At 40.0% G+C, this 27022-nt stretch overlaps 1 protein-coding gene across 1 annotated transcript in view; it reads left to right on the top strand.

Annotated features, from left to right (window-relative positions):
- LOC138763775 (disabled homolog 1-like) overlaps positions 1-27022 on the top strand; it is a 308796-nt gene that overhangs the window by 141182 nt on the left and 140592 nt on the right. Inside the window, exon 3 of the mRNA XM_069938496.1 lies at positions 22239-22378. Coding sequence (XP_069794597.1) covers positions 22239-22378 — 140 coding nt within the window. The remainder of the gene's footprint in view (positions 1-22238; positions 22379-27022) is intronic.

Below are 27022 nucleotides of genomic sequence, written 5' to 3'. Positions count from 1 at the left end.
TCATGGGGCCACAGTGGAAAGTACCTTTTAGACCTTTGTACTGGGAGCTGCCTGACAAGTAAAAAAAAATAACAGTCCTTCATCCTTGGCACCTACACAATATTAACATAAAACCTCCAGCCCATCACTTGATTCCCATCCCGTAACCTATGATTTCCATCCCAAGTTACCATCACCAACATGCTTCCTTTCACTTCTCCACCATTTATCATCTTGCAATTGCCACACCCTTTCCAATCTCCTGATTTTCCTTTACCTCGAGTTCCTCCGCGCCCCCTCCTGCAATGTCCGCTATCAGCTTCTAAACATTGCATTTGCATATCTACATGCCACCATCCTACATCCCAATACATGATAGAGGAATTAGGGGATATGGGGAGAAGGCAGGTAGGTGGAGTTAGGTCATAAATTAGATCAGCCATGATCGTATTGAATGGCGGAGCAGGCTCGATGGGCCATTTTTGGCCTACTCCTGTTCCTACTTCCTATGTTCCTATGTAATACCCCCAGCACCACAACAGGCCTGTCTTCACAATCCATTCTATATCTGTCCTTCGAATGAAATGAAACTGAGGACATACCCAAGCATTGCAACTAGGCCAATTAAAAGAGGAAAAAATATTTTTCCCCCTCATGATGCACTATCAATAACCCCAAGACTAGAAGTTACCTGACTGATAGGCTTCTATTACCATAAGCAGTAGGCACATCTCACGTTGTTGACCCAAGACCCAAGCTTGTTCTGGGGGAGGAGTTATGATGCTGCCACCTTTATTAAGGGAATCAAGGAGGATGAGCCACAGGTACAATCAGCAAGGGGCAGGCCAGCCATACAGATAACAGTAATTCTATCATACCTCGCACAAAGGATATTGAAACTCTAAATTTCTCTGCCCTTGGCCTTGGTACTCTTTGTAGAGCTCGTCGAAAGAACCAAAGACTTGTTGATCCAAACCAAGGCTTTTATTAGCAAAAGACAGGAGCTCTTCACAGGTGGCCGATCAGTCCGGAATGATCCGACCTGGCTAGGGACACAACCTTTTAAGGTCCAGACAATAGGCGTGGCCTAGCTCTCAGCCAATCGCTGTAAGCACAGTCTAGATACAGTAACTATATACACTATGTACATTGGTGATAGATCTGTACTATCACACTCTTGACATTCACAGGAGAACCAGCGACTCAAATGATCCTTGGTGCCTCATTGCTGGTGCTATCACATGATCCATTAGAAGACACTATCATTCCAGTCACTAATCCTTCAAAAGAAAAGAAAAATTCAAAGGAGGAATACCTTCTAACATTCTGTACCATTTAATTGAACCTTCTGGCTTCCCCTACGCTTTAAGTGTTCTCTCCCACATAATTGCTGTATCCTCTGTTTCATTTGTTTTCTTTCCATTTGAGTCTGTGTACTTAATAACAAGTATCTACAGTATATCCTTCAGATCAGATACTATTTATTGTCATGTAATAAAACAGAAATCAAATTGCTGTTACATGAAATTGCCTTTAGTCTGCCACAAAGCAGACAAAGGTTCACCATTAGCATTAGAATTGCCCGGCACCCTCTACAGTCAGAGAAAAGGAAACAAAAGAGAATCCCCACACCCCCGAGTCACTGAGTGTCCATGGATTCACTTCCAATGCTCCCGCAGCCTCTGCAGCTGCACACAACTCCAGTTCAGTTCAAACTATCAGCAAAACAAACCCAGATCCAAACCTCCAACAGGATGAGGAAGCCTTCAATACCCTGGACCCTTCAGGAGCCCTCCTCGCCCTCAGCACCCTCTCGAATCTTGATTCTGATACCTAGTTCTCATGAGTCAGTTTCCAGCAGCCCACAGAATGTGTGGGTTCCTCACCTGCAAGTCACCAACAGTTTACTGCCTGAGTGTGTCTTTGAGCGGCAAATCCCCTCATTGGTTCACCACTGTTCTTGGAGTCATCACTACCTATCCTCAAAAGGGAGCGTTCTCCATAGTCCTGGTGCCCTGCACCAGTCCGCTGTTCCCCGGAGTCTCCAAACCCTCATGGCCACTGCTGGACACAAGCACTGCCATCTTGGCCCCACACCCCACAGTCTCAGGTTTTTAAATAAAACACATTGGCTCCTTTAACAGTCCATTTAAAGCCTGAATAAATTCGTTGGCAGTAGGACTGGGCGGTAGGTCCCGGCGGAGGAGCGCTGTGTCACCACTCCCCACTCTCCCTGGGTTCACCCCAGTAGATGCGCTGCCTTTACAGCAACTCTGGCAGTGCTACCATTTTTATTTTTCAAACATTTACAGCCCTCTGTGTTTAAAAAATTCTCCTCATCTCTTTCCTAAATTACTGATACCATTTCTTTGGCTTGGCTTCGCGGACAAAGATTTATGGAGAGGTATGTCCACGTCTGCTGCAGGCTTGTTGGTGACTGACAAGTCCGATGCAGGACAGGCAGACACGGTTGCAGCGGTTGCAAGGGAAAATTGGTTGGTTGGGGTTGGGTGTTGGGTTTTTCCTCCTTTGTCTTTTGTCAGTGAGGTGGGCTACCATTGTCCAACAAAAAATCCATCAAGGCACCATCTACTGCCTAATTGGGAGCAAAATCTTCCCCTTCCCCTTTTTGTTGGGGATGGGGAGAGGTTTCAGTTCTCTCCCCCCCCCACCACCCCCACAAAAAACTTGCATTACCTCCACTGTTCAGGATATGCCCACTTGCTTTTGATTTTCTAACTGGAGGAAGCATTTTTTGTGTATCTGACCTTGAAAGACTTTGATTAAATTTCCCCTTGGTGTTCTAATCTCAATGGAATACCAGTTAAATTTATGCAAATAAACTGAGATGTGAATATGATCCTCTAACACTAATCCTGATTTCCATTGTAATGAAAACAAATTGAACCGAACCAATTTTCCTGCTATTGCTCTTTTTTTTACAAGACTGTTCTCCAGTAATTTAGATTTCTCTGATTTTTTTTTGAAAACTGACAGTTTTTAAATCTTTACATCAGCATTTTAAGGATTTTATGATTGATTTTTATGTTTAAAATCTGTGGATCAGAGCCATATAATCACAATCCCATTTTTTTTTGGAAACACAAAATAGAACTGCCAATTAAAAAGTCACCACCAGGAGTGTTTAATACATATTTGTTATTTATATCAAATTTTACTCTGAGATCCATGACATTTAGCTTGCTCCAATGAGAGGACCTCATTGCCCAGGTGCTTAATTCCCAGCACCTCAAGAACTGCTCTACGCTGAACTCCACCACAACAAGATGTTTCCAGGAGAATTCACTTCAAGGATCTTCTCAAAACCTCGTGGAAAAAATATAATACTATCATCAACTCATGGAAATCCTCAAGCACTAACATCTCAGAAGGTACTAAGCACTCATTTCTCTAAGGTGCTTTCACACTGCCCCTGAAAGCCTGGTACTTAATTGGGTTTTTACCATTCCACCTGCCTGTGTGAACAGAACCAACCCTGTATGGTGGGTCATTTTCGTCCCGATACTTACCTGCCAAGGTTGGTAGTATCAGACCTGATGCGTTTCGCATCGGCTCCAGTGTAAACCTCCGCTTGCCAGGTCCAGATGGACATAGACTGTGACATCTTGATGACAATGAATACTTGTGACCTGTCTCTCAAAAAGGGAGGGGAGTGGGAGCGGTGGATAATCCCTCTCCCCCTCAACAGCCCGCCATCAGCCTTCACACCGATCCCACCGCCCCCTGCCCTCTGACAACCTGCGACCAGTCTCCACACCGATCCCACCGGCCTGCTCCCCACTGACAGCACATCACCAGTCCCCACACCGATCCCACTGCCCCGCTGCTCCCTGACAGCACATCACCAGTCCCCACATTGATCCCACCGCCCCACTCCCCACCACTGGGACATCAACCCCTCCTCCATTTCTCAGTGCCACCGGTGCCCACCCTCCCCCACTGCTCAATGCCACCAGCACTCACCCTCCCCCACTCAGAAGCATCATGAGTTACCGCACTGAGTGACTCCAACTTTAGTGATGCCACTGCACAGGGAGGTCAGGAGGGCTGTCAGCATGCTGCTGGTGGAGCTGACAGCCCCACCAACCATTCTTTGACAGCCCCACTGGTGCCTTTTTTATGTGATCACTGTGAGAGGGGAGAAGGCTGCTGGGATAGATGTGGGGGCTGGCACTGGGCTGTCAGAGGGGAGTGGGACTATGGGAAGTATAATGCCTAATGTGTACATTTTACATCACACAGGGGGTCGACACTTCATTGCTACATGTCCTGCCCCATTTTGCGCCAGGTTGCTGTGTAAAAGGTTGGACTGAACTGGCTTTCCTAGGTTCAGTCAGTAAACTCTGTGATTTGATCTGACCCGGCATGAACATGGGTCATTGACATGCAAATTTACTGGGACTTCAGTGCGAAAGCACCTTTTGAGAGCACACAGACAAAAATGTGGAAAGGATGACAGAATCTACTAAATAACCAATCCACTGTGTCAACCTCATTCTAAGGTAGAAACTATGTGCTCACATTGGCCCCATCAGTCTTCTCAGAACATAGATTTGGAAGTCATCCTTATCACAAGGATGACTGCCTGAAAAGACTGTTTTGATTTAGTGAATCCATTTGCTGAAATTAGCTATTTAATATGGTAATTCAGAATATTATGAAATACATAATTTCTCCAATTTATTGTATCAAACAACAGAATCGACATCCCTTTAATTTATTTCTAAAAAGCTGTACGCTTTCTTATTTGGAAATTATAACTACTGTAACTAATGGCCTGCCCTTACATGTGCTCATTTCACACCACAGGCATTAAAGTTGATTTTGCCATATTTATTCAATTCAAGTTGATTAGGATTTCTGTTAACTAGCTTGACTTCATCCTGAGAATGCATTTCTTCATGTGACTCCCCCAATCCAAAATATGACAACTTTTTTTCCCACTGTGTATTCAGAACATTTATCAGCTTGAAGCAATAAAAAATATATAAATAAGTAAGCCTGGGAAATTTTATGTACATAACCTGCTGGCATCGAATGCAGCTTGGATTTACCATCATTTACCAAATAAATTTATTACCATCATTCTCCCTGCTTAGTACAGAAAGCTTGATTCCCAAGCATAACCAGAGCCTTATATTACCCATATAAACAAGCTCAGAATCACAATTGAACGAGCAGTCTTTCACTGTTGATTCTAATTGTGATCATTCACCCCAGGAATCACATTTGTCTCACATGGCCATCGTCGGGAGTGTTCAAGAGTCACTGAAGTGAGAGATACACCTATAAAATATTTCTGCAATGCAATCACATAAAAGAGATGGCACAAATAGATTTGAAATCAGATCCTAACAGAAACAATAACCAAAATGTCTATCATGCTATTGCTTGCAGTATACCTACAGTATTTTTCAGGCAATCTTACAAGAATCCACATTTGACTTTTAGAACCAGCCATATAAATATATTCTTTTCTTTCTTCTTTCTTTGGCTTGGCTTCGCGGATGAAGATTTATGGAGGGGGTAAAAAGTCCACGTCAGCTGCAGGCTCGTTTGTGGCTGACCAGTCCGATGCGGGACAGGCAGACACGATTGCAGCGGTTGCAAGGGAAAATTGGTTGGTTGGGGTTGGGTGTTGGGTTTTTCCTCCTTTGCCTTTTGTCAGTGAGGTGGGCTCTGCGGCCTTCTTCAAAGGAGGCTGCTGCCCGCCAAACTGTGAGGCGCCAAGATGCACGGTTTGAGGCGTTATCAGCCCACTGGCGGTGGTCAATGTGGCAGGCACCAAGAGATTTCTTTAGGCAGTCCTTGTACCTTTTCTTTGGTGCACCTCTGTCACGGTGGCCAGTGGAGAGCTCGCCATATAATACGATCTTGGGAAGGCGATGGTCCTCCATTCTGGAGACGTGACCCTTGTTATTGCACAGCACAATACTTCGTTTCAAAATTGAAAAAAAATTGGATTTTATTTCAAAAAATTATTATTCTTAATGAACTGAATTCTTAATTGTTATTTTGAAAACCAGATCACAGATGGAATTTCATAATCCAGCCCAAGGGCATTTCTCCATTGTGGATTTGATGGTAATTAATCTCATCCTGTCAAAAGTCTTTGAAAATGGCATATAATAATTTTAACAAATCCAAGTGATTTGATGAATTTGTAAATATTGTGTGAGTTAATTTTTTGACATTTTAAGTTACATAATTAGCAATTAAACAATTGCTATCCCATAATAATAAAATATCTAATATTTATAAAACTTTGAGTGTTTGCAGTATGAGAAAGATTAAGACCAGCCCTTTATCTTGTACCTCTAGGCTGGGATTCAATCTGAGCATGTAGGACTGAAGGGCATTAGCTCTGACTACCGCCCAAGGCAACAGTCTCTCCTTATCTTTCAGAATGTATTATCTTCTATGTATTATCTTCTAAAAAAAACTCAAATGACTCAGTCTCTGAATAATTATGAGGATTGGCATTGGAGCCCCAACTGTTTTCAATTTACATTAACCACATGGAAATGAAACCCAATAAAAAATTGCCAAATGTGCAGAAAATACCAAATCACATTGAGTTGAGGGAAAGAATTAATCAAAAATTTTAAGTGGTGAGACAGTGCCAGATAGAATTAACATGGGTAAGGATTAGACACAGAAAATCCTGAGGGTAAGCCAGCAGGAGAGGTCCTTTAAATGTTCTCTGAATTGCTAAAAATGACATGTAGTCTCCTTTGCATAATGGCACAATTATGTGCTTCTTTTGAAATGGCGCAAGTTTGTCAGGATTCTACTGCAAAAACAAATCCTCCAGGAATTTGTAATAAATGCCCCAGAAGGACAACTTTCCCTTCAAAGCCACCTTAAAATCCTTCCATGCCAAAATGAACGTGGAAGTCTTCGAATGGATTTATTTTGGAATAACTTAGTTGTAAACAACATTATAAAAACCCCATGCAACTTGCAGGAACTTTCCTGCCCAGGGCAGGGAACAACTATTTCGGCATTCTAAAGACCCAATAACATACCTGACACTCCTTTTGTTATCAGCAAAACCCCATCCTGTTTCCTCATCATCTTGCACACTTGGTAGGGCTAAACCTGTCCATGCATCATCTGGATTGTCCAACCAGATCAATGGTTATTGATCCCTCCATATTTCCAGATGACCAATTGGCTGAAATATGGATCATAGATGGACCATATGGACCATAGACAGATCATAGATTACTGTTCTCACCAATATCATCCCATTACTTTCCACAACTTATCTAAAGTAAAGCTATTGTTGGCATGACACTTTCATTAAGTCATAATTTGTTCTCGCTGTTCCCTCTTTGTCATATATTTACTCCTAAGCATGTTGACTAGACCACTCATCTTAGATACTTGGAATTGTTAATGGTTAGTACTTTTGAACCCAATTTCTTCTTGAAATATACGTGATCCCTGTATTGCTGGGTATTGCTGTTTAATTTTCCTAGAAAACAGTTAGCATAGCAGATTGCACTATGCTATAACAGTGTCAGTGACCCAGCTTTGAATCTGCCTTTGTCTGTGAGTTTATATGTTCTTCTCATGTCTGGGTGCATTTCCTCCAGGTGCTCTGGTTTCCATCCATGTTCCAAAGATGAATAGTGTTAGAAGGTTAATTGGTCACATGCATGTATTGGGCAGTGCAGTTTTATGAGCTTGAGGGCCAGTTACTATTGCTGAACCTCTAAATCAAAGTTAAATTTAAAAACAGGCCATTACATGGTTTTTTTTTGGAATGCAAAATCATGTCATTTTTACTTGTGGAAAAATAGGATTTTTTAAAATTACTTTTATAATGATTAATTTTCTTTTTTCACATACATTTCGTGAGAGCAAATTTTATTCTTTCTCTCAGAAGTTTGGGTAGTTGGTTGTAAGGATAAATTTCCATCACTGACAGTTATTTTGCAGGGATCACCTCCACTGATTTAGGTGCTCAATAGTTTCAATCTTCTTCCCAGATCATTTTCTTTTTCTCCTCTTAATTCCCTGTCATCTCTCTAATCTCAGCCAAGTGTTTTGATAGACATCTTTTGATTGCTGAGAGAAACAAGCAAGATAGGTTACAGATGCTGTGATTGTAGTAAAAATACCAAAATGCTGGATTCCTCCCCCATTGTCTATTCAGCATCTATAGGAGAGAAAGATATATTGCTGATGTTTTGGGCCTGAGCCCTTCTGCAGGGAAAACTCAGAAAAGGCAGAAGCAGGATATATCAGAAAGTCTCAGAATTCAAACAATGGGGGAGGAATCCAGACCAACAAAAGGTGTTAATTAGATGTGATGAGGGAATAGGTAGAATTTATCATCTGTGCATAAGGAAACAGGGAATGGAAAGATAGCAGGGGTGGGATTTAATGAAAGCCAGAGAAGTCGATATTAATTGTCATCTGGTTGGAGGGTGCCCAGTTGGAAGATGAGGTGTTGTTCCTCCAATTTACAGGTGCTCTCAGTCTGGCAGAACATGAAACCATGGACAGAATGTCGGCAATGGAATCAGAGAGACTGGGCACAGACTTGGAGATCACTTTGTTGAGCACCTCAGCTCTGTCCGCCACAATAGCATGGATCTCACAGTGGCCTCTGTGACAGAGTATTTAGAAATGTTTTGGGGAGATAAATTGGGAAAGGTTTATTACAGTAATCACATACAAACACATTAAAACAGATCTTTTTTGAAATACTGGAGCTCTGCTAATGCTAGATATATCAGCTCCAGAACTTTTGGAAGAGCTTTGAAAAGTGCTCGAGACTTCACTAATGGATTGTTGCTTACAAAAGGCAACAGATGAAAGATCTTGTTGGAGCCACAGATTGTCTGGAAGAGAACTTGTTGTTCTAAGAGGGTCATAAGGTTTTGTAAGCAGAGAGAGTCAAACAGGCTTTCTCTCAGAGAGAGAGAGAGAGACAGTGATCACTTGTATGGTGTTACAGCCAACAGAAGCAGCTGGGACCGGAATAGGACAAGCTGGCAAGCTTGTACACAGCCCACTTGGAGGATGGCCTGGTCAAAGCTCTTGTGGTTCATGCAAGAGGAGAGGACTGGCTGCCTGATGTTTCCCTTGGAATAAGATATACAAAAAAGAACTCTGTGGTGACCTGAAAGAAAGAGGTTATCATCTGGATAACCCTGAAGGGGGAAATTTCATCAACGAGACACTGGGGTGGCTGATAGAAGTACATCAGTTGTGGATGTCCTGGAATAACAAATCTCTCCCTGAAAACCGACAAAAACCTTCCTGAGCAATAACCATTTACCTTTCACCAAAGCCTGGTGAACTTTATAAATGTTCAATTCTGTGCACGGTATAAGAATTGCCTGCAACCAGTGAATTTGGAGGAAGGAGAAGTGAGATTGAACTGTGAACCAAAGAACTTTTCTGAACTAACACACACATTATATACACGTACACTTAGAATTAGAAGGGGGTTAAGTTAGTTTAATTAAGTTAATAGTAATAAATTAAAGTTTGATTCTAATTTTCATGTTTAAAGATAGTTAAAAGCAACTTTTGTTCAAGTAACCATTTGTCTTGGTGAATATTCATTGCTGCTGGGTTTTGGGATCCTCTGGGCTCGTAACACCTCTCATTTCAATTCTCCATCCCATTCCCTTGCTGACATGTCTGTCTTTGGTATCATGTAATGCCAGACTGAGACCACCTATAAATTGGAGGAATGACACCTCATCTTCCGACTGTGCACCTTCCAACTGGATCGTATTAATACCGACTTCTCTGGCTTTTTAACCTCCTCTCCCCCACCCCTGCTTCCCCCATCACCTTTCTCCATTTCCTGTCTCCTTTCACACAGACAAGATAAATTCTACACCGTCCCTTATTACATCCAATATCTTGGTCTGAATTCCTCCCCCATTGTTTGAATTCTGAGACTTTGATATATCCGGCTTCTGCCTTTTCAGATTTTTTCCTTGAAGAAGGGCTCAGGCCCTTAACATATTATCATATTTATTTATTGACAAGTGAGCTAAGCAGCCAATCTCATTGAAAATTTTCCATAAGCAGTTGGCCAGAAATAAAAAGCACCACTTCAATCTAATGTTTTAAATATTTTACAGAGTTGAAATTAAAACTTGGAACATAGAACAGACAAAAGTACAGCACAGTAACATGTTCGTCAGCCCACAGTGCAATAACAAGAAATTCTGGGCCTCTTCATGCCACTCTAGAGCTTTGACTGGGAACATCTTGAAGAAAGTTGCCCTTAACGGTCCAGGCAGATTTCTGTTTGGGATGATGCTTTTTCCTTTGCAATACTCCTCACCATGACTACCAGCCCCCCCACATCTCCATCGGGCACACAAAACTCAAAACGGTCAACCAGTTTACCTATCTCGGCTGCACCATTTCATCAGATGCAAGGATCGACAATGAGATAGACAACAGACTCGCCAAGGCAAATAGCGCCTTTGGAAGACTACACAAAAGAGTCTGGAAAAACAACCAACTGAAAAACCTCACAAAGATAAGCGTATACAGAGCCGTTGTCATACCCACACTCCTGTTCGGCTCCGAATCATGGGTCCTCTACCGGCACCACCTACGGCTCCTAGAACGCTTCCACCAGCGTTGTCTCCGCTCCATCCTCAACATCCATTGGAGCGCTCACACCCCTAACGTCGAGGTACTCGAGATGGCAGAGGTCGACAGCATCGAGTCCACGCTGCTGAAGATCCAGCTGCGCTGGATGGGTCACGTCTCCAGAATGGAGGACCATCGCCTTCCCAAGATCGTATTATATGGCGAGCTCTCCACTGGCCACCGTGACAGAGGTGCACCAAAGAAAAGGTACAAGGACTGCCTAAAGAAATCTCTTGGTGCCTGCCACATTGACCACCGCCAGTGGGCTGATAACGCCTCAAACCGTGCATCTTGGCGCCTCACAGTTTGGCGGGCAGCAGCCTCCTTTGAAGAAGACCGCAGAGCCCACCTCACTGACAAAAGGCAAAGGAGGAAAAACCCAACACCCAACCCCAACCAACCAATTTTCCCTTGCAACCGCTGCAATCGTGTCTGCCTGTCCCGCATCGGACTGGTCAGCCACAAACGAGCCTGCAGCTGACGTGGACTTTTTTACCACTTTTTTACCCCCTCCATAAATCTTCGTCCGCGAAGCCAAGCCAAAGAAAAGAAAGAAGAAGACTCCTTTTGGTATTTTGCCAGGGAACCTGGAATGAATGGGCCTGAATGCACGTCATTGTGCATTTATGGAGCAATCTAGTCTTTCTAATGTACACCCATACATAGATATCAGCAAGTAAATGAAATAATCTTTGGTTGCGGGCTCTCACCAGTTCTGTTCCCACCCAACAGGTCAAATTTGTTTGTAACAAAACAATTATTACTGACCCACTATTTCTTCTGATGTGGTGGAGTTTTCCAGGCAATAGGATTTTAACATATTTATCTTAGATATTGATAATTAACAAATGTAATGTTAATTTTATGCATCTGAAGAGGATGTTAAGCAGCAATTATGATTTAGTAAGCTCAGAACTTAATTATATTTTGTGCAATCAAACATGACATCTTCCAAAAAATTTTTACAGCAAGGTTAGTAATATTTTAAATTATAGTTATTTCATTACTTTCTGCAGATTATGGAAAAGAGAGTATAGTTTCATTCAGTACTGAATTTCACTGTTTAGACCTCTGCCAATATCACTATGGGGACTTGTTATTCTCAATGTCCATTGACTTCATGCAGGGGGAATAGCTCCACTTCTGACTCCAATCCTGCTATAAATTTGGAATTTCCACTATTTTTGCATCTAAGTACTTCATCAAATGACCCTGTTGAATATCTAGGTAAGTTTTTAATGTATTTAGACAGTTTCTAAGATTCTACCGGCATCACCTACGGCTCCTAGAACGCTTCCATCAGCGCTGTCTCCGCTCCATCCTCAACATTCATTGGAGCGACTTCATCTCCAACATCGAAGTACTTGAGCTGGCAGAGGACGACAGCATCAAATCCACGCTGCTGAAGATCCAACTGCGCTGGATAGGTCACGTCTCCAGAATGGAGGACCATTGCCTTCCCAAGATCGTGTTCTATTGAGAGCTCTCCTCCGGCCGCCGAGACAGAGGTGCACCAAAGAAGAGGTACAAGGACTGCTTAAAGAAATCTCTTGGTGCCTGCCACATTGACCACCGCCAATGGGCTGATATCACCTCCAACTGTGCATCTTGGCGCCTCACAGTTCGGCGGGCAGCAACCTCGTTTGAAGAAGACTGCAGAGCCTGCCTCACTGACAAAAGACAAAGGAGGAAAAACCCAACATCCAACCTCAACAAACCAATTTTTACTTGCAACCGCTGCAACCGTGCCTGCCTGTCCCGCATCGGACTTGACAGTCACCAACAAGCCTGCAGCAGACGTGGACATACCCTTCTATAAATCTTCATCCGCGAAGCCAAGCCAAAGAAGAAATACCTATAAAGTTACAAATTCAAAATCAGTTTTTCTTTGATAGAGCAAAACAATTGGATTAAATGGCTAGGTGCCCAGCTGGAGACAGCTTTAAATTAGTCATTACTTTGCCTGAAAGAAAATATGTCCTTCCTTTGAAGTAACATGTTACTTCAGAATTATGAAGCTATTTGATCATTTTGGTAAGAAATTCAAACAGGTGCTGCAATGAGACTTAACAAACCATTGATATTAATTAAAGTGCCTCTAGAACTTAAAATGGATGGTCCCATTGTGATCTTGACCAACTCCTGATGGATGCAATTGTCATATAAAACTAGAGCTGATTTTTCTCAAATTATATCAATGTCACAATGCCTTTTCCTTCCACAACATCTGTACAAAATATGGAGGGGAGGTCATGAGATAAGAAATGAAGATAATTGATGGGAATCTGTAGTGGTTCAATGGCAACTGAAGCATTCCTCTCATCATCTTTATAAGTCATTTATTTCAGAACAGAATCCGAAGCTTTATGTATGCTTTATTTTAAAATCTCATCACACAGTGCACTTAAACATTGAACTACTACACAGACTTAACAGGATAATTTTTATCTGAATGTTACTTTACAAAACATGGAAATATCTGTGTGGAGATATATTTTGGTATTTTTAACTGGATTATCAATTTACCGGTAGTTAAAAGGTTTCTGTACTGGCAAACCTCAAGATCAGAGCAACAGATTAATAAAATATAGAATTACTAAGTATAGACACATCATATCCATTTCTTCAGTGCAGAATAAGAGGAGAGAAAAAAAGGGTTAGTTTCATGCAGTTTATGTCTGCACCCTGGAGAGACCTGAGATGTCTGACACCATTATCATCAGCCAGGTCCTGGAGTGATGCGAGAGTGACTGCTTTTGGCACGAAAGTAACATTTAATTGTCTGGTGTCAAGGAGCCTTAGTAAAACTGAAGCCAATGAGAATTGAGAGAAACTTGCTACTGGCTGAATCCAATTGTGTTTTTTTCTGCAGGGCAGTCATCTAAACTGCAAGTCATTGCTATTTCATTAATAATATTCCCTCTATTATAAAAGTCAGAAATTGGGAATGTTTGCAGTTTTAATTTCATCTGAAACTCTTAAACGAAGTGGCCAATACCAACATGCATCAAAAGCTATGAGCACAAAGATTAGTTTTCTCTTAAAAAATAACTTTTTTCACGTGCATTTTCTGAGGAATTTCAACTTTAATTCCAACTATGCAGACATCCCTTTTTACAATGGCGGGAATGTAATTAATGAGCAGCATTGCCCTGAGGCTGGGATAATTCACCTCCAGCCATCATAACCATCCCTTTTTGTACTAAATACAAGTCCAGCCAATGGAAGGTGTTCCTTGATTTTCACTGATCAATTTTCTTGACATAAGACTATCAGATATTGTCTTCATACATTGTCTCACATTTATGTTTTTTACATAGAAATAATGATTTTTTTTCAATTCAGAATTTGTTTCCTACCTCCCGGTGTGGCCGTTCATAGACGAACAAACCATCACAAACTCTTTGTTTCATTACGTGAGTTTACACTGAATGCCAGAAATGTGGTAATGAAGAGGTGGGACTTTCATGCTACTCATTAGCCTATTGTTGCAGACCAGCTCCAGTTCAGTTTAGACTGCAGGGAATCCCCAATAATGTCTAGGGGTGCTGAAAGTAAAATTTCATAGCGGAATGAGCCACTCATTTCCGTTCCGATCTTTTTACACAGACTATGTTCTGGGAATTTGGGAATAATATCCCGTAATGCAGTAGCTGTTTAAAAAAAACTTAAATATCTCTGGAATCTAGGACTTTTGCCATGTTTGAACTAAATGCCATGAGGTTTGAGCAGTACCAGTGAAACCTGATCTTAGTATCTCTAAGTAAGTTATTGTTCAGGATGCACTGATTGGTAACATTATTGACTAAATCTTCCATTCCTTTACTAACAATAGAATATAAAATAATAAAGCTGGAGCTTAGTCAAAATGGAGTACTCTATACTTTGTGGAAATAGCCAGATTAAATAAAGGTGAGAATTACTCTACCACTATGAGCCACAAATGAGCCTGCAGCTGACGTGGACATTACCCCTCCATAAATCTTCGTCCGCGAAGCCAAGCCAAAGTGAAGTAATGATCCAAGTGTTCAATGTCACATGAATTTCAGTAGGTTATTGTGGCAACTATTTCTGTTAAAAATGTACTGCTTGCACCAAAGAAGATTTTTTGATAACTTTACCTCTGTAATTTGCCTTAATAAAGCATCAGCACAAAACAACTTGTGTATGCTGGCAAATATGTGGCTACATCAGGGAATAGCAGGGACCTATCCTTTGTTTATAAATGTTGCAATGTGTCCAACATGCAATGATGTTGTGAGGTTCGATGAAGGTCACCAAACCAAGAAGGATGTGTTATGAGCACAAAGGACCCCAAAACCCAGCAGCAACAGACATTCACCAAAACAAGTGGCTTTCAAAACAAAAGGTATTTTTAATCAACTTCAAACATGAAAATAGAATCAAACTTTAACTTAACTCTATTCTTATACCATACTCTATACTAACCCAAACTACCCCCTTCTAATTCTAAGCGCATGTGTATGTAATGTGTGTTTAAATTCAAGAAAAGTTCTTTGGTTCACATCTCACTTCTCCTTCTTCCAAGTTCTCTGGTTGCAGGCAATCACCATACTCTGCACAGAATTGAACATGTACCAAGTTCACCAGGCTTGGTGCTTGAAAGGTAAATGTTTACCACTCAGGAAGGTTCTTGTAGGGTTTGCAGAGAGAGATATTTGTTGCTCCAGGATTTCCACAACTGAGGTACCACCACTAGTCACCTCAGGGTCTCGCTGATGAAAGTTGCCCCATCAGGGTCTTCTAGATGGTAACCACTTTCTTCAAGGTACCACAGAGTTCCATTCCTTCCTCTATTTCAAGAGAAACATCAGAGAGATATCACTTCCAGCCATCCACTGCTTTTGGAACTTTTCATCAGTTCTTCCTGGATTGCACTGTTCAGTGTCCCACACACACTGACTGAGATAGCTTGTCCTCTCTCTCTCTCTCTCTCTCTCTCTCTCTCTCTCTCTCTCTCTCTCTCTCTCTCTCTCTCCAACTAAAACTCCAAAGAGAGCATGTGACTCATGTCTTGCAAAAACCCCACCTTCTCCAGCAAACAACAGGAGTTCTTTCTTCTTCTCAAGTTGTTATCTTAGGTAAACAATCCAGAATTGACCTTTCTGTGAGCACTTTGCAGAAGGGGTACTGATAGGAAGCATGACTCCAGAAAGAACAAGCATTTTATGACGTCAGTTTAATTTACACCTACTTGTGAAAGGTGCTGACATTCTCCAGAGATCTTGCAATGTGAATTCTTCAGTCTTTCAAATAAGATCTGTTTTAAAATGTGTGCATGTATTTGACCTACTCTAAATCTTATAAATTCTTCCCAAATATTAACATTGTTACACATGCCATGCATAATTAGCAGAAGGCAATATTGTTTCTCTTTTTGTAGACATTACTGAATTCATACAGATCCTGATGTATCTATTTGAACCATGATCAAGGTTTCTTACACAGCTGTTGAAAAGACATTGAGGGGCCACTTTCATTCAGCATCTTCAGATTTCAGATTTATTGTCAGAGTACATACATGATATCATATAAAACCTTGAGATTCTTTTTTCTGCGGGAGACGCAGAATTACGACTGATTGGTAGTACAAAATAAAACAGTACACAACATACACATGTAAACAAATAAACTGTAAACTGATAACAAAATGTAAATAACTGATTGTGTAATACAGAGAGAATAAAAAATATCAATGAAGTGCAAAAGTAAGAGTCCTTAAATGAGTACCTAATTGAGTTTGTTGTTGAGAAGTCTGCTGGAGGAGGGGGTAACAGCTGTTCCTGAACCTGGTGGTGTGAGTCTTTTTGCATATATACCTCTTTCTTGATTATAGCAGTGAGATCAGAGCATTTGCTAGGTGTTGTTGATCCTTAATGATTGCTTCTGCTCTCTGATAGCAGCATTCCCTGTAGATGTTCTTGATGGTGGGAAGGAGATTGCCTGTGATGTTCTAGGCTGTGTCCTCTACCCTTTTTTTTTGGGGGGGGGCTTTATGCTCAGGGCTATTGGTGTCCCCTTACCAGACCATGATGGAGCTGATCAGCACACTTTCCACCACACATCTGCAGAAATGATGATCTCTTATGAACCCTCCGCAATCTCCTGAGGTCAGAGATCTACAAGAGTTACATGTTTAAGATGTGCAACCAGGAACCAGAGGAAATTGTAGATGTTAGGGTGGCACAGATGGCATAATGGTTAGCACAATGCCTTTTCATCACCCACGATCAGGACCATGGTTTGAATCCCACTCTGTCTGTAAGGAGTTTGTATGTCCTCCGCATGTCTGTGTGGATTTTCCCTGGGGGCTATGGTTTCCTCCTACCATTCAAAAAATACTTGGAGTGTGGGTTAATTGGGTGTAAATTGGACAGCATGAACTTGAGGGTTGAAATGGACTGTTACTGTACTGTATGTCTAAATTTAGAATACAAGGTATTTGTGATAAGGTGCTGAAGCATCACTTGGTGTGCAGAGTAAATGATGAGAGAATTCACCAAAAATTATTTGACACACTAAGCTTAGCATTCAGTGGAGTGTACAGAGTCGCCATCAGTCTGAAAATAGCAATTATGGAATTGAAGCAATTTCTCTCGGGTGCTTAAACCTTAAGAGGTTTAATGAAGAAGTTGTGGGAAAGGAGAAATCAATAGCCACCTTGCTGCTTCCTAGAGACGAGAGTAAACAAAGATATAGTTTAGACTCAATAAACTAATTGTCATGTGTACCAAGATCCAGTGAACATTTTAGTTTTGTGTGCTATCAAGAAATCACAAAAAAATCTTCACTCAAAATTCAAAATAAGTGCCTCTCTCCACTAGGGCAATTATGGTGATCAAGTGAGAGATATGTTACAGGTGGAAATTGTTAATGATACTTCTGAAGAGGAATGAGAAGCTGGGAGCTGTATATGTGTATAAACTCATGAGGAGCATAGACCAGCTAAACAACGACAGGTTCTTTTCTCAGGGTAGAGGCATAAATTTAAGGTGAGAGGTGAAAGATTTAAAAAGGATCAGAGGAACACCTTTTTCGCACAGACGATGTTGGGGATTCAGAATAAGATGCCAGTGGAAGTGGTGGAGACAAATACAATTGCCACGTTCAAAAGACAGTTGAACAGGTATATGGATACAAAAGGTTTGTAGGGATCTGGGCCAAGTGTCAGGAAATGGGACTAGCTCTGGCTGACAATTTGGTCAGCATTGACATTGGGCTGAGATGGCTGTTCCTGTGTTGTATAACTCTGTGGCTTGGGCTGTAGAACTAGCTGAACAACTAAAAAGTGAGACCTTCTTGGAAAGAGGAAAACCAGAAGTTGGGCTAAGGTATGCTATGGAGATTGAGAAAAGTGTCAGGGGCTGTGATAAAATGACAAAACTCAGGATTGTCAAAAATGAAACTGGGCATTCAGGTTATCTGGATGAACCAGAGTGGTTAAACTTTAGGTTAGACACAGCAAAGACAGCTTTGGGGTTTTTTTTGTTATTTTTACATGAGGATGAGTGTCCCTTTTGAGAACCAAGTGTATCTTTAGTATGATTTTTGTTACGTTTCTGTACTGGCCACTTTTGAGAGTTTATTTCCTTCATTGAAGACTATTTTATTAAATGCTATATCTCTACGGCTCCTAGAACGCTTCCACCAGCGTTGTCTCCGCTCCATCCTCAACATTCATTGGAGCGACTTCATCTCCAACATCGAAGTACTCGAGATGGCAGAGGCCGACAGCATCGAATCCACGCTACTGAAGATCCAACTGCGCTGGGTAGGTCATGTCTCCAGAATGGAGGACCATCGCCTTCCTAAGATCGTGTTATATGGCAAGCTCTCTACTAGCCACCGAGACAGAGGTGCACCAAAGAAGAGGTACAAGGACTGCCTAAAGAAATCTCTTGGTGCCTGCCACATTGACCACTGCCAGTGGGCTGATCTCACCCCAAACCGTGCATCTTGGCGCCTCACAGTTCGGCAGGCAGCAACCTCGTTTGAAGAAGACCGCAGAGCCTGCCTCACTGACAAAAGACAAAGGAGGAAAAACTCAACACCCAACCCCAACCCACCAATTTTCCCTTGCAACCGTGTCTACCTGTCCCACATCGGACTTGTCAGCCACAAACGAGCCTGCAGCAGACGTGGACATTACCCCTCCATAAATCTTCGTCCACGAAGCCAAGCCAAAGATATCTCTATTAGTTGCCTTAGTAACCAGCAACAGTGAAGCATGTGGACACCATAGAATGAGTTGAAATTGGAAATGTGTGGGTTGGTGAATAATAGCCGCACATTTTAATTGGAGTATCTGCACATTATATTACCATCCCAGAGTATAATAAAATAGTGGGAGATAGAAATAAATAATACAGTTGAATGGATTAAATGCAATTGACTTATTCTGTTCTTGTGCACAGCCAGTGTTTCTTTTATGGCACTTTAAATACTACATGCAAAGATATTTCCATGTTTAACTACTTAACTGCTTAACATTAGCACCATAGGTTTGATCTTGAGGATTGTGACCAAGGTTTCTGCATCGCCCTATTAGTTCCACTTCAGTTGTTACAATTGATCTCCTCGACTTTTTTGCCCTCAGCTACTCTTGACACCCACCGGAGCAACTAATGATATCTGTGTGTACAAATTTGCTGCGTAGTCCCTGTGTGTCTTTTTTTAAAACTTCTCCGCACTTCTAATATGATGAATTGTGCTACTTTTTCCATTCATATTGTGGAAGATGATGAATAGAAGAAAAGCACCGTGAGTGAATGTATGTCAATGCATAGTTTCTTCTGCCCATAATTATCCAAAAGCAGCCACTTATTTTCAATATTCATTTCTCCTTCTCCCCCTTTTTTTCACCAGCTCTGGGGATAATGAGGATCCATCCTTGCTGATTCCTTTAGCTCATTTGCTAACTATCTCTTGCTGACATTATCCATGGGGATTCAGTTCATTTTTACTCCAAGCTGCAGACACACAGCCCAATCTCATGTTTCCTGACAATACAACTAGTTTTGTACCAATGAGGATGCCTGTGTGACATCAATTTTTTGTGAGCTAGAATCCCTTCAGTGATTTATTGGGGCATTTTGGAATTAATTTTTCTGGGTAATATTCAGAACATTAAAGTGCTTCCAACCTCAAGTTTAACCATTCTGGCTACATCAGATAATCCAGATGCCCAGTTCCTTCCATTTTCAAAACACTAAATTTTAAACACTGCCCCTCCAGCAATTTATATTTCTTTTTCAATCTGTTTATTCATCATATGATAGGTAAACAAAACATGCGGAGAATAGGAATACATAATCAAAAAGGAGAATAATATCACTATATGTTTTCATATGATATAATATATTGCATTACACCACAGTTAACAAATACGTTTTCATCTCCTCAAACTGAAATCTTCAAAAAAGTTATATAAAATCCCACCTAATCTAAAGAAAAAGAAAAAGACTAGATAGCCTATCCTGAGAATTTATTAATAAAAATTAATCACCTGGTCTTCACCAACAAAGAGAAAAGAAATAAAATATAGTCCAGAAGGGCAAATAGTTATACTAAGTCATGAGGAAATAATTTATAAAATGTCATAAATCTCTTCAAACGTTACAGAAGTATCAAATATATGACTCCTAACTTTCTCTAAACTTAAACATGGCATAATTTGAGAGAAACATTGAGTCAAAGTAGATGGATTAGAATCTTTCCATTTAAATAAGAAAGCTCTTCTACCCAACAATGTAGAGAAAGCTACAACCCAATGTGTGGAAGTGGGAACTTGTCCCACTTCTGAAACTATAATTCCAGGAAGAGCAGTCAAAGGGTTAGGTAGCAAACTGATATCCAGTATAGTACGAAGTCTTAAAAATATCAATCCAATACCTCTCCAACATAGGGCATGTCCAAAACATATGAGTTAGAGAAGGTACTTCTGATTTACATCTATCATAAATAGGACTAATGTTAGAAAAAATACAGGCCAATTTGTCGTTCAACATATGAGCCTGATGTACTGAATCAAAGAATGATAAGCACATATTGAAGAGGTACTAACCAATCCAAAAATCTTCTCTCGTGATTCCTCTGGAAGATGTAGCTGAATTCCTTATCCCAGACCCTCTTAATTTTGTTATTAGAATTTGATTTCAATCTTAATAACTTTTTATAAATGTTACTTATTAAACCCTTTGAGAAGGGTTCAAATTTTTTTTAAAGTATCAACTAAATCCAGTTGGTACAATGGTGGAAAGTTAGACAGTAAAGTATTCAGAAAAATTCTAATTTGAAATTAACTAAAAATAAAGTGGCTTAGGTATATTATATTGTTCAAAATACATTAAACTCCAATTTATAAACAAATCTGAAAAATAAATAATTCCTTTAACTTCAGCAATTTATCAAGTTCCAACTTTGCAAGATCCCCTATTGTTGCTCTGCTTCTCTCATGATGAATTCAGGAATCTAATTGCCGACAGACTTAATTTGTCCAACAATCTTCTCCATGGTCCTGCAAGATGCTCCAATCATAATCTCCATCGTCCCTACATACTGCAGCACAACTTCAGTCTCATGCTTGCTGACCTGCATTTAGCCCAAGTTTCTTCAGCGCTGATTATCAGATCCCCTTCCACATTCACCAGTCCCTCGGTAGCTTCTGTGGCCTTCTTTGCCAAGATAGTTGCCTCCCCTACAACCCGTCTTTCAATAACTATCAACTACACCTTCATAGTCTTACAGTTTGAAATTTTTGAAAATTCTAGTTCCCTCTTCCTTATTTTTATTTATGTTACTTCAAACATATTTACAATATATTTTTCTTTAGTAATTTCTCCTTATTTCCTTGAGTGCTCTATGCAGATTTTAATTTTTGGCAGCTTGCTATACACTTGGAAATTGATGTTATATTGTTATCCTTAGATACATTCACAACTTGCATACCTATTGTGAGATACCAGTGGTTTTCAAATGTTTTCTTTCCACTCACACACCACCTTAAATAATCCCTTTGCCATAGGTGCTTGGTAAGGGGTTACTTAAGGTGGTATGTGAGCAGAAAGAAAAAGTTTGAAAACCACTGCTTTAATGGTACCTAATTGACTCATTATGTGCACATTTTCATATCTCTAAAGGAAATGGGCCAACAACAATTTTTCTCAAGCAAAATATTTCAGTAACATTTGGGTCCAGAGCAGTGGTTCTCAACCTTTTTTCCCCACTCACATACTACCTCAAGTAATCCCTTACTAATCACAGAGCTCTGATGTTATAGGGATTATTTAAGGTGGTACGTGAGTGGGAAAAAAGGTTGAGGACAACTGCAATATTCAAACACGGTAGAGAAGCTCAACAAGTCATACAGGATCCATAGGAAGTAAAGGGAAACTAACATTAGTTACCATTTATGTCCTATAGATGTTGAGAGACCTGCTGGGTTTTTTTCAGTGAGTTTGTGCATTGCACTCCACCCCAGGATCTGCAGATTTTCATATTTAACTTATTTGTTTTATAGCATAAGAGGAGAATAAGTTTATAACTTCTAACTGTAGCACCTTTTTTCTTTTAACCTGCAGGTCAGGATCGAAGTGAAGCTGGTCTGATAAAACGTTTTAAAGGAGATGGATTCCGGTATAGAGCAAAACTAATTGGTGTGGATGAGGTTTCAGCTGCAAGGGGAGATAAACTCTGTCAGGATTCAATGATGAAATTAAAGGTAATCTCAAAGAATTCAAAATGTGTTGAAGTCTCGTATTTATAATTATATGCAAAAAGAATGCTGAATCAAAAAGTACCTCAGCAATAGAGCTATGGGGGATTTTGAATGGAATTAATTCATTGTCTCAGGGAGACAAAACAATTTTGTCAGTTAAGGAGTATAGTTTGTTAACAAAGTCAATGGTCATCAATGACTGCTGTTGGCGTGTTTCTTATAAAGTTTTCACTCAAGGTAATTCATTTTCTATTAACAAAAATGTTCCAAATGTTTTTTTTTATCCACAAGACTGAGCAAAGTATTGATGGGTGAAATATGATACAAAATATGGGATAACTGAAGGTAAATAGGATTTAGATTTTTAGATTTAAAGATACAGTAAGGTAACAGGCCCTCGCTGTTAAAATACACCGAGCTAACCTGCCAACCCAGTTTGTCTTTAGAACGTGGGAGGAAATCAGAGCAAGCGTCATGCAGACACAGGAAGAACATACAAACTCATTACAGACAGCGCCGAAGTCAAACCCAGATCATTGGAACTGGAATAGCGTTGCGCTAACCGCTTTGCTAATCCCGTTGCCAAAGTGTCTCTTTCTTATTTGCCAATTCCATAATTATTGTTTAACCCTTTTTATTTGCCAATTTTCAGTCCTGATAAGATATTGCCTAATCACATTGTTTATTAATTGGAGCTCCTTTTCCCAATGACATGTACATTTTTAGGCCGGGAGAATGTTACTCAACCCATTGTGTCTTGTCACAAGCTGAAATAGTTATGGTGCTCTCCACTTCTCAGCTTTTGGTCTTTTGGCTTGAGATTATGGCACCTCAAATGCTGATGGAGGTACCTGTTAAATGTGATATGAGTTCATGACTCAAATAATCTTTCAAGCAGTGAGTTCTAAACGGTCACTGCAGGGGGTGAAAAATGAATTCTCTAACTCTTCTTTAATCCTTTTGATAATTTATTCCATGATTTGCCTTCTATCTTATTACTATCTTCAAAAGGGAAATAAGACCTTCCTGTTTTGCCAAACTCACCCTCCATTATTTATACTCATTTAAATTACTAATTTGTCCCAAAACAACAGCCCCAGCCTTGTAAGTTATAATTTTCCAATCCTGGTAACTTCATTGGAAATCTTTTTCCCTTCTCTGGTGCTGTCTTGTCAGTCCTGTGGTATGGCGGCATGGTTTGTGCACAGTCCTGTAAATGGACTGGCTATATTAGCTGGGCAATATGTTGCTTTTATTTTCTATGCCTTGGCCAGAAAAAGCAATCTCCTAAATGTCTTATTCAGCACTTATTCTGTCTGTCTACATTCAAGAATCAGTGGAGAAGTTCTCCAAAATCTCTTTACTATATATACTACCATTTATTATGTATTCCAAGTCATTTACACTCTCCAAATGCATTATCCTACTCTTGTATGCACTGAACTCTTTTTTTTTAATTTAAATTTAGACATACAGCATGGTAACAGGCCTGTTAGGCCCATGAGCCCATGCCACCCAATTAACCTACAACCCCTAGTACATTTTGAATGGTGGAAGGAATCAGGAGCACTCAGAGTAAACCCACACAGACACGGGAAGAATGTACAAACTCCTTACAGACAGCACAGTATTGGAACTCTGGTCCCGATCTCTGCCGTAACAGCATTATGCTAACCGCTACACTAACCATGCTGCCCTCTATGCTAATAGTACCATCCTTCTATACTAACCATGGCTCCCTTTTTATCAATAATCACAAATTAAACGTCTGAACAATGACGAATGGTGCTATGATTACAATCAAAGGCTGCCACTCCGAGGTTTGCAACAACAGGATAATAAATGATAAATAACTAAATGTGATTGGGTTGAAGACATCTCCACGGGGAGCTACCTTGGTTTCAAACAATCATAACCATCATGGTTAGCACAACACCTTTACAGTGCCAGCGATTGGGACTGGAGTTCAAACCCGCGCTGTCTGTAAAGAGTTTGTATATTCTCCCCGTGACTGCATAGGTTTTCCCTGAGGGCTCCAGTTTCCTCCCACCGTTCATAATGTTCCAGGGGGTGTAAATTAATTGGATGTAAATTGAACAGCACAGACTCGTGGGCCAAAATGGCCTGATACCATGCTTTGGTTTTGGGAGTTAAGGGTTACGGGGATAAGGCTGGAAAGGGGTACTGATGGTAGTGATCAGCCATGATCTGTAAAATGGCGGTGCTGGCTCAACGGGCCGAAGGGCCTACTCCAGCTCCTATTGTCTATTGTCTATTGTCTATTGTCTATGTCTAAATTTAAAATTTAAATCCTGCTGTGTCAAATATGATGCTGAGGTACAGAGGATCCCCCCCCCCCCCCCCCTGCTCCATGATCTTAGTCGTGATTGGGGTCTTTGGTTCCATTCTTATTCAAGTGCTCTTTTTATGTTTACCCTTCTTCTAACATTTGGCTTTTGCTTCCATGTTTGGGCTAAAACAATGATGACCTCCAGGACCATCATCTCTTAGCAATAACTAAGCTATCTTTGACTCAATCCAACTTGCCAATGAACAGGACATCAATAAATAACTTACATTCCCATTTTTGTTTGAGTTTACAGCTTGCTTCCTCGTTCTCTTTCTCTTGCAGTTTGATGTACATGTTTGTTATAAATCTATTAATTATCATTGTGTCTGTAATCACATATTCAAAATTGCTTCCTTCTGGTAACCTCAGCCTGCTTCCCAATTTGTCCTTCAAGTAGGTTTTCAGTTGGTGGTATGCAAACATTGTACCGTGAGTTATACCATATTTGTCCTTCATTTGTTCAAAAGATAATAATTTATTTCCCGAAAAACAATTTTCTATTCTTTTGATCCCTTTTCTCTCCCATTCTCTAAAGGAAAGGTTATCTATTGTGAAAGGGATTAGTTGATTTTGCATCAATATTAATTTTGGTAGTTGATAATTTGTTTTATTTCTTTCTATGTGAATCTTCTTCCAAATGTTGAGCAGATGGTGCAGTACTGGTGAATTCCTATGTTGCACCAGCTTTTCATCCCACTTATATAGTATATGTTCTGGTACCTTCTCCCCTATTTTATCTAGCTCTAATTTGGTCCAATCTAGTTTTTCTCTTGTTTGATAAAAATCTGATAGGTATCTTAATTGTGCTGCTCTATAATAATTCTTAAAGTTTGATAGTTGTAAGCCCCCTTGTTTGTACCATTCTGTTAATTTATCTAGCGTTATCCTCGGTTTACCCCCCTTTCCAAAGGATTTCCTTACTATTTTCTTTAGCTCCTTGAAGAATTTCTCTGTTAGGTGAATTGGTAATGATTGGAATAAGTATTGTATCCTTGGGAAGATATTGATTTTAATGTAATTTACCCTTCATTTCAGTGTTAACATAAAGATAAAGAATGAAACATGGGAAAAGCTATGCTCCGGAACTATGAGAAATACAATAAACATGAGGTTACGCATGATACAATATAATTGGTTACACAGGCTATACACCACACCCAAAAAGTTAAATAAATGGGACCCAACAATATCAGACAGATGTTTTCACTGTAAGAAGGAAATGGGAACAACAGTACATGCAATTTGGGCATGTGAGAAAGTGGAAAAGTTTTGGGAAGATCTAAACCAGGTATTAAATAAAATCACAAAAAAGCAACACACCAAAAAATCCAGAGATCTTTCTTCTAAGTAATATAAGAAGTAAAGAACTTGGACTCGATTTGGATGGAGCACAAAAAAGATTTATTATAATAGCCTTAGCTGCAGCAAAAAAATATATAATGTCAACCTGGAAATTAGAAGATAGCCTGAGAATACAGCAATGGTACATAGAAATGAATAAATGTATTCCAATGGAAAAAATAACATATAATTTAAGAAATAACATCACAGTATTTGAACAAATTTGGGAACCGTACATGGAACACAACAGAGAAGTCCTACCGCGGACCTCCACCCCCTAAAATGACAGAAGGAGAAGAAGACGAAATAAACCGACCCAGTATGTAAAAGTAGAAGACACAAATTTCTTCTTTATTTTCATTGTGTGATGACATTGTTTAATGGGTTTAATGTATCATATATGTTGAATGTTAAGTGGGTAGGGAGGGGGTGAAGGAGGGAGGGAAGGGAGGAGGGAAAAAGGGAGAAAATGACACTGTGTATATTCAAGAGGGAAATGTTTCTGTGTATTTTGGTTAGTATGGTTCATAGTGTGAAAATTTTTTTTAAAAAGTAACTTACATTCATGATATCATTGGTTGCCTCAGATGTCCCTTCAGAAATTTTTTGAACTTTAATGTTTCGCTGTATGTTGATAAACTGTCAGAATCAAAGATACACAAGATTAGTTTGATAAGGGGAAGCTAATGTCTTCTAATAGGTCTTCAGCATGGAGTTTTCACCAAATGTGAGCATAATTTGTGTATTGGTGAAAATTTACTTGCCATAAAGGAAAGCAATGCAAGAATAACATGTTTGAGAAGTATTTTCAGAAGTGCAGCAAGGTAAAATAGATAGATTTTTTAATATGTTACATTTACCTATTTTGAATGATTTGATTAAGGATCAATTGAAGAAGCCAATAGATTCTAAAGAGATTATGTTAGTTCTTAATTTAATGCCAAATGGTAAATCTC

This window comes from Narcine bancroftii, chromosome 5 (genome assembly GCF_036971445.1).
Source record: "Narcine bancroftii isolate sNarBan1 chromosome 5, sNarBan1.hap1, whole genome shotgun sequence".
Taxonomy (NCBI): Eukaryota; Metazoa; Chordata; class Chondrichthyes; order Torpediniformes; family Narcinidae; genus Narcine; species Narcine bancroftii.
The sequence above is the reverse complement of the archived record's forward strand: the minus strand, read 5'-3'. Positions and strand labels throughout refer to the sequence as shown.